Here is a 9,089-nt window from a genome sequence, read left to right on the forward strand (position 1 = left end):
CCTCTCTCCCTCTCTCCTTCCTCTCTCCCCTCTCTTCTTCCTCTCTCCCTCTCCCCCTCTCTCTCCCCTCTCTTCTTCCTCTCTCCCTCTCTCCCCCTCCTTCCTCTCCCCTCTCTCCCTCTCTCCTTCCTCTCTCCCTCTCCTTCCTCTCCCTCTCTCCTTCCTCTCTTCTTCCTCTCCCCCCTCTCTCCTTCCTCTCTCCCTCTCTCTCCCTCTCTCCTTCCTCTCTCCCTCTCTCTCCCTCTCTTCTTCCTCTCTCCCTCTCTCCTTCCTCTCTCCCTCTCTCTCCCCCTCTCTTCTTCCTCTCTCCCTCTCTCCTCTCTCTCCCCCTCTCTTCTTCCTCTCTCCCTCTCTCCTTCCTCTCCCCCTCTCTCTCCCTCTCTCCTTCCTCTCTCCTTCCTCTCTTCTTCCTCCCCCTCTCTCTTCCTCTCTCTCTCTCTCCCTCCTCCTCCCTCTCTCCTTCCTCTCTCCCTCCCTCCCTCTCCTCTCCCTCTCTCCCTTTCCTCTCTCTTCTCTCTCCCCTCTCTCTTCCTCTCTCCCTCCTCTCTCTCTCCCCCTCTCTTCTTCCCCTCTCTCCCCCTCTCTTCTTCCTCTCTCCCTCTCTCTCCCTCCTCTCTCTCCCCCCTCTCTTCTTCCTCTCTCCCTCCTCTCCCTCTCTCCCCCCTCTCTTCTTCCTCTCTCCTTCTCTCCTTCCTCTCTCCCTCTCTTCTTCCTCTCTCCCTCTCTCCTTCCTCTCTCCCTCTCTTCTTCCTCTCTCTCTCTCTCCCCCTCTCCCTCCTCTCTTCTTCCTCTCTCCCTCCTCTCTTCTTCCTCTCTCCCCCTCTCTTCTTCCTCTCTCCCTCTCTTCTTCCTCTCTCCCTCTCTCCTTCCTCTCTCCTCTCTCTCCCTCCTCTCTTCTTCCTCTCTCCCTCCTCTCTCTCCCTCTCTCCCCCTTCTCTTCTTCCTCTCCCCCCTCTCTTCTTCCTCTCTCCCTCTCCCTCCCCTCCCTTCTCTCTCTCCCTCTCACTGACTGGTTTTCTGATCCATGCCCCCTACCCTTTTTTTTAAGGTACATTATCTGTGACCAACAGATGCATATCTGTATTCTCAGTTGTGAATTCCATAGATTAGTCCAAAGTTTGGGTTTTTAATTTTTTACTATTTTGTACATTGTAGAATAAATAATATAATAGAATAATAATAATAGTGAAGACATCAAAACTATGAAATAACACATATGGAATCATGTAGTAACCACAAAAGTGTTAAACAAATCAAAATATACAGTGGGGAAAAAAAGTATTTAGTCAGCCACCAATTGTGCATGTTCTCCCACCAGAAACAAAATTGTAGACCTGCACCAGGCTGGGAAGACTGAATCTGCAATAGGTAAGCTGCTTGGTTTGAAGAAATCAACTGTGGGAGCAATTATTAGGAAATGGAAGACATACAAGACCACTAATAATCTCCCTCGATCTGGGGCTCCACGCAAGATCTCACCCCGTGGGGTCAAAATGATCACAAGAACGGTGAGCAAAAATCCCAGAACCACACGGGGGGACCTAGTGAATGACCTGCAGAGAGCTGGGACCAAAGTAACAAAGCCTACCATCAGTAACACACTACGCCGCCAGGGACTCAAATCCTGCAGTGTCAGACGTGTCCCCCTGCTTAAGCCAGTACATGTCCATGCCCGTCTGAAGTTTGCTAGAGTGCATTTGGATGATCCAGAAGAGGATTGGGAGAATGTCATATGGTCAGATGAAACCAAAATAGAACTTGTCGTGTTTGGAGGACAAAGAATGCTGAGTTGCATCCAAAGAACACCATACCTACTGTGAAGCATGGGGGTGGAAACATCATGCTTTGGGGCTGTTTTTTCTGCAAAGGGACCAGGACGACTGATCCGTGTAAAGGAAAGAATGAATGGGGCCATGTATCGTGTGATTTTGAGTGAAAACCTCCTTCCATCAGCAAGGGCATTGAAGATGAAACGTGGCTGGGTCTTTCAGCATGACAATGATCCCAAACACACCGCCCGGGCAACGAAGGAGTGGCTTCGCAAGAAGCATTTCAGGGTCCTGGAGTGGCCTAGCCAGTCTCCAGATCTCAACCCCATAGAAAATCTTTGGAGGGAGTTGAAAGTCTGTGTTGCCCAGCGACAGCTGGGGGGGTATACAGAAGATAGCCCTATTTGGTAAAAGACCAAGTCCATATTATGGCAAGAACAGCTCAAATAAGCAAAGAGAAACAACAGTCCATCATTACTTTTAAGACATTCAATTTCAAGAACTTTGAACGTTTCTTCAAGTGCAGTCGCAAAAACCATCAAGCACTATGATGAAACTGGCTCTCATGAGGACCGCCACTGGAATAGAAGACCCAGAGTTACCTCTGCTGCAGAAGATAGGTTCATTAGAGTTACCAGCCTCAGAAATTGCAGCCCAAATAAATGCTTCACAGAGTTCAAATAACAGACACATCTCAACATCAACTGTTCAGAGGGGACTGTGTGAATCAGGCCTTCATGGTCGAATTGCTGTAAAGAAACCACTGCTAAAGGACACCAATAAGAAGAAGAGACTTGCTTGGGCCAAGAAACACGAGCAATGGACATTAGACCGGTGGAAATTTGTCCTTTGGTCTGGAGTCCAAATTGAAGATTTTTGGTTCCAACCGCCGTGTCTTTGTGAGACGCGGTGTGGGTGAATGGATGATCTCCGCATGTGTAGTTCCCACCGTAAAGCATGGAGGAGGAGGTGTTATGGTGTGGGGGTGCTTTGCTGGTGACACTGTCTGTGATTTCTTTATAATTCAAGGCACACTTAACCAGCATGGCTACCACAGCATTCTGCAGCGGTACGCCATCCCATCTGGTTTGCGCTTAGTGGGACTATCATTTGTTTTTCAACAGGACAATGACCCAAAACACACCTCCAGGCTGTGTAAGGGCTATTTGACCAAGGAGGAGAGTGATGGAGTGCTGCATCAGATGACCTGGCCTCCGCAATCCCCCGACCTCAACCCAATTGAGATGGTTTGGGATGAGTTGGACGACAGAGTGAAGGAAAAGCAGCCAACAAGTGCTCATCATATGTGGGAACTCCTTCAAGACTGTTGGAAAAGCATTCCAGGTGAAGCTGGTTGAGAGAATGCCAAGAGTGTGCAAAGCTGTCATCAAGGCAAAGGGTGGCTATTTGAAGAATCTCAAATATAACATATATTTTGATTTGTTTAACACTTTTTTGGTTACTACATGATTCCATATGTGGTACTGGTACTGTATATACATGTATAGATGGACGGACAGACAGACAGCAGGACAGCAGGACAGCGGAGACAGAAAGACAGCGGAGACAGAAAGACAGCGGAGACAGAAAGACAGCGGAGACAGAAAGACAGCGGAGACAGAAAGACAGCGGAGACAGCATAACTCAGCGAACTGAAATCTTTATTCACAGATTCAGAGCCTGCAGTGACATCAGTCGTGACATCACAGTCGTGACATCACAGATATGACATCACAGCTGCGACATCACAGAATGACATCACAGCCGTGACAACACAGCTGCGTCATGCGATGGGTTACAGCTGTCAATCAACAAGCAGCTAGCGACCGCTAGCTAACATGCTAACAAGGTTTTGTAGCTAGTGTCTGCTAACATGCTAACATGGTTTGGTAGCTAGCGTCCGCTAACATGCTAACATATTATGTTAAAAAATATATAAAACTTTCAAAGGTATTGAAAGCGTATAAAATGTACACGTCATTGATGTGAGTCAGTGGTTACAGTGTTAAGCTGAGGAGAAACAAACAGAACACTGTTGTCTAAAATAATATATAAAATAAACTATATCGAAATAATCCACCAACATGTTCACACAGGTGAAATGTTCAGAAAGTATGGTAATGTCAGACAGAACTAGTGTTGTGATTGGGCGATTTAACGTACAGGGCATCATTTGGGCTACTGTAATTGGCTGGCAGCTAAGGTCCTTGTCCAATCAGGTGAGGGGTTGTTGTGGGCGGAGATCAGCACAGTTCTGTCTTCTTTGGTTGTTGTTGTTTTGTTCTCTTTCTCTACCAGTTCTCTTGGCCCCTGAGGAAGACAACAGAACATTTAACATTATTAACAGCATCAAAATACACGAGGGAGGAGAGGAGAGGAGAGGAGAGGAGAGGAGAGGAGAGGAGAGGAGAGGAGAGGAGAGGAGAGGAGAGGAGAGGAGAGGAGAGGAGAGGAGAGAGGAGAGAAGGAGGAGTGGAGATTAGGTGGAGAGGAGAGGAGGTGGAGAGGAGGAGGTGGAGAGGAGAGGAGAGGGAGAGAGAGAGGAGAGGTGGAGTGGAGATTAGGTGGAGAGGAGAGGAGAGGAGAGGAGAGGAGAGGAGAGGAGAGGAGAGGAGAGGAGAGGAGAGGAGAGGAGAGGAGAGAGGAGAGAAGGAGGAGTGGAGATTAGGTGGAGAGGAGAGGAGGTGGAGAGGAGAGGAGGTGGAGAGGAGAGGAGAGGAGAGGTGGAGTGGAGATTAGGTGGAGAGGAGAGGAGAGGAGAGGAGAGGAGAGGAGAGGAGAGGAGAGGAGAGGAGAGGAGAGGAGAGGAGAGGAGAGGAGAGGAGAGGAGAGGAGAGGAGAGGAGGAGAGAAAGACAAAAGAGTGACCAATGACAGAAGAGATGCTTTGTGGTGCTCGTGCTCGAATCAGTTTGAGTGGGACTAGGGGACGGTATCAGTAGCAGTGGCTTGTCCACGGCTGTCCCCATACTCCAAGGCACAGGTTCTCTCACAGGTTGGCTACTCGAAGAGAGAGGGTGGCCAGGTTCTCTGTTGCCGGTTACGGGTGGCTACTCGAAGAGAGAGGGCGGCCAGGTTCTCTGTTGCCGGTTACGGGTGGCTACTCGAAGAGAGTGGGCGGCCATGTTCTCTGTTGCCGGTTACGGGTGGCTACTCAAAGAGAGAGGGCGGCCAGGTTCTCTGTTGCCGGTTACGGGTGGCTACTCGAAGAGAGAGGGCGGCCAGGTTCGGTGGGTACGCCCCACCGCTTGCCTCTCTTCCCAGACTTGTTGTTGAAGGGTCCGGTCCAACCTCGGTGATCCGGTCCTACGTAGACTTTGACAAGCGCTGCATAGCGTGCCAGCCAGGTTGGCTAACTCGCAGAGGTTATCTATCTATCTATCTATCTATCTATCTATCTATCTATCTATCTATCTATCTATCTATCTATCTATATCTATCTATCTATCTATCTATCTATCAGAGTTGATCTATTCCTGCCTATAACTTAGCCTTAAAAGCCTCCTGGCTAGCATCCGCTAGCATGAATAACTTCCGGCGAGTGAAACTTCCTAGCTTTCCCCCAGAGTCATGGCAACCCCATTCCTATTTCCTTTCCCCCAGCGTTATGGCAACCCCATTCCTATTTCCATTCCCCCAGCGTTATGGCAACCCCATTCCTATTTCCTTTCCCCCAGCATTATGGCAACCCCATTCCTATTTCCTTTCCCCCAGCGTCATGGCAACCCCATTCCTATTTCCTTTCCCCCAGCGTTATGGCAACCCCATTCCTATTTCCTTTCCCCCAGCGTCATGGCAACCCCATTCCTATTTCCTTTCCCCTAGAGTCATGGCAACCCCATTCCTATTTCCTTTCCCCCAGCATCATGGCAACCCCATTCCTATTTCCTTTCCCGCAGAGTCATGGCAATCCCATTCCTATTTCCTTTCCCCCAGCGTCATGGCAACCCCATTCCTATTTCCTTTCCCCCAGCTTGGCTCAGGTAACCCCTGGAGGAAGGGTCCTTGGCACGAGTCTGATGAGGAAACAGCCCCCTGAGCACTGAGTCTAATTTTTTTGCGTGCGGTCCAATGCTGGGTGCCAGCCGGTTACCGGAACGTGTCTAACCGCCTTAACCGATTGAGGCTCGTTGTGACAACAGTTCCCCCAGGTGGCCAATCAGGGTACGACACTGATCACAGAGCCCAGAGTGGGCCGGACTTTAGGCATAACATCGTTTCTTTAACCCTGAGTTCCGCTGTTGTCTCCCGCATGTGAGTTCCCTTCTCCATGTTCAGACACACGGTTGTCAAGAGTGGTGGAAATGGAAGAGGAACCAATCTCTCCCTGTCCACAAGGTGGCGTCCCGCCCCTTCAGAGTCATGGGAGGCTCGCTGTCTGCTCCGACCAATGGCGGGCATGCGCCGTGTCGCCCTGGACAATGCGAATAGTAGCCTCTGCAGAGTCCCCAACAACCAGATGTTCCGGGTTTTCAGGGGAAATGGAAAGCGAGCCTGTGACGTGACTTCCGATTTTGGACATTAACAAGGAGACACTCCTCCTCATTTACTGGATTGGTTGAACAGAACAGAACAGAACCGACAAGACCAGTATGTAGGGGATCTAGTTCCAGGCGTTTTTTTTTACGCCTGCTACGTCGGGGTACAGGCTACAACTTGATGTTCGTCCCTCCACGCTTCTGCAGCGTCATCACGTCGACTGTTCCCGAGGCTTCAGCGCCCGTTTCGAGAGAGGAAATATCCTCCCGTCTCCAGAAGCAGGCAATCCGTTGAAGATCCAGGACGGCTGGTACAGACGGTATTTCCTGGTTTCCGAAAGGGACGGGACTTTGCGTCCCATTCTGAGACCTACGTGCCCTCAGCAAGCACCTCAGAGTCTACAAACTCAGAATGTTCACGAGCCGCCGGCTATTACAGCGATTGGCTGGTTGCGGCGGAGTCGTGGGAGCAAGCAACGTTACACACATCCATTCTACTGTCCCGTATTCAGTCTCTAGTCTTCATAAGAAACCAGAAAAAGACCTGTCTGACTCCCTCTCAGCGCGTTCTGTTTCTGGATCTTGAGCTAGACTCACTGGGTTCCGGCTCCCTCTCAGCGCGTTCTGTTTCTGGATCTTGAGCTAGACTCACTGGGTTCCGGCTCTGCTTAGACACATTTCAGCTGGGTCACACAGTGCGTTGTCGCCAGTGCATACGCCCTATGACTACTGGGGACAATGGCTTTGGGTTATTAGTTGAACTACATGTAGTTCACTACTCCCCAACATGGATTGAGAGAGAGAGAGAGGGAGAGAGAGAGAGAGAGAGAGAGGGGGGAGAGAGAGAAAGGGGGAGAGAGAGAAAGAGGGAGAGGTTCGTTTGTGTTCAATATTAGATTGTGTTCAGTATTAGTATTAGATTGTGTTCAGTATCAGATTGTGTTCAATATTAGATTGTGTTCAGTATTAGTATTAGATTGTGTTCAGTATCCGATTGTGTTCAATATTAGATTGTGTTCAGTATTAGATTGTGTTCAGTGTTAGATTGTGTTCAGTGTTAGATTGTGTTCAGTATTAGTTTGTGTTCAATATTAGATTGTGTTCAGTATTAGATTGTGTTCAGTGTTAGATTGTGTTCAGTGTTAGATTGTGTTCAGTATTAGTTTGTGTTCAGTATTAGTTTGGGCCTCAGTGTTATTTCTAGTGGATCAGTGTTTCCATGTAGTCAGTGTCCACATGTTATTGTGAAGTGGAAACGTCTAGGAGCAACAACAGCTCAGCTGCAAAGTGGTAGGCCACACAAACTCACAGAACGGGACCGCCGAGTGCTGAAGCGCGTAGAGTGTAAAAATAGTCTGTCCTCGGTTGCAACACTCACTACCGACTTCCAAACTGCCTCTGGAAGCAACGTCAGCACAAGAACTGTTCGTCGGGAGCTTCATGAAATGGGTTTCCATAGCTGAGCAGCAGCACACAAGCCTAAGATCAGGGGTCGGCTGGAGTGGTGGAAAGCTCACCGCCATTGGACTCTGGAGCAGTGGAAATGCGTTCCCTGGAGTGATGAATCACGCTTTGGCGGACAATAGGAGAACGCTACCTGCCCAAATGCATAGTGCCAAATTTAAAGTTTGGTAGAGGAATAATGGTCTGGGGCTGTTTTTCATGTTTCGGGCTAGGCCCCATGGTTCCAGTGAAGGGAAATCTTAACGCAACAGCATACAATGACATTCTAGACGATTCTGTGCTTCCAACTTTTTGGCAACAGTTTGGGGAAGGCCATTTCCTGTTTCAGCATGACAATGCCCCCGTGCACAATGCGAGGTCCATACAGAAATGGTTTGTTGAGATCGGTGTGGAAGAACTTGACTGGCCTGCACAGAGCCCTGACCTCAACCCCATCAAACAACTTTGGGATTAATTGGAACGCCGACTGCGAGCCAGGCCTAATCGCCCAACATCAGTGCCCGGCCTCACTAATGCTCTTGTGGCTGAATGGAAGCAAGTCCCTGCAGCAATGTTCCAACATCTAGTGGAAAGCCTTCCCAGAAGAGTGGAGGCTGTTATAGCAGCAAAGGGGGAACCAACTCCATTTTAATGTTCGACGAGCAGGTGTCCACTTAGTGTATTTCCCCATAGATGTGTTGTACCGAGACTACTGACTGAAAGGGAATGTAACATTATGACTATAACTACTGTTCACCGAAGGAGGGAAATGAGGTACAACACCTGTTCGGCCCCGCGCCACCCGGTTCTGGGCTTGGTGAAGAGCAGTACTGAATTGAAGGAATTAATCCGGGCCTCAGGGTTATCACCTGTGGAAGGTGGGCTTCCAGCGAGGCGCAGAGTTCATTGGCCTTGTCAGGCGTGATTTTAGTTCTTCAATCAAAGTGGCGAGAGTGCGACTCCCCATAGTTGGTTTCCCTCCTTCAGGGAACAGTAGTTATAGTCATAACGTTGTTTTCCCTCCTTCAGGGAACAGTAGTTATAGTCATAATGTTGGTTTCCCTCCTTCAGGGAACAGTAGTTATAGTCATAATGTTGGTTTCCCTCCTTCAGGGAACAGTAGTTATAGTCATAATGTTGTTTTCCCTCCTTCAGGGAACAGTAGTTATAGTCATAATGTTGTTTTCCCTCCTTCAGGGAACAGTAGTTATAGTCATAATGTTGTATTCCCTCCTTCAGGGAACAGTAGTTATAGTCATAATGTTGTTTTCCCTCCTTCAGGGAACAGTAGTTATAGTCATAATGTTGGTTTCCCTCCTTCAGGGAACAGTAGTTATAGTCATAATGTTGTTTTCCCTCCTTCAGGGAACAGTAGTTATAGTCATAATGTTGTTTTCCCT

General features: G+C 48.9%; 1 protein-coding gene across 2 annotated transcripts in view; it reads right to left on the reverse strand.

The window, feature by feature from the left end:
* Nucleotides 1-3,401: 3,401 nt before the first annotated feature.
* Nucleotides 3,402-9,089, reverse strand: part of prom1b (prominin 1 b) — a 124,310-nt gene continuing 118,622 nt past the window's right edge. For both annotated transcript variants that reach the window (XM_045216402.1, XM_045216401.1), the window contains one exon: nucleotides 3,402-4,079. In XM_045216402.1, coding sequence (XP_045072337.1) covers nucleotides 4,061-4,079 — 19 coding nt within the window. In that variant the 3' untranslated portion in view covers nucleotides 3,402-4,060. The remainder of the gene's footprint in view (nucleotides 4,080-9,089) is intronic.

Source organism: Coregonus clupeaformis, unplaced genomic scaffold (assembly GCF_020615455.1).
Source record: "Coregonus clupeaformis isolate EN_2021a unplaced genomic scaffold, ASM2061545v1 scaf0703, whole genome shotgun sequence".
NCBI lineage: Eukaryota > Metazoa > Chordata > Actinopteri > Salmoniformes > Salmonidae > Coregonus > Coregonus clupeaformis.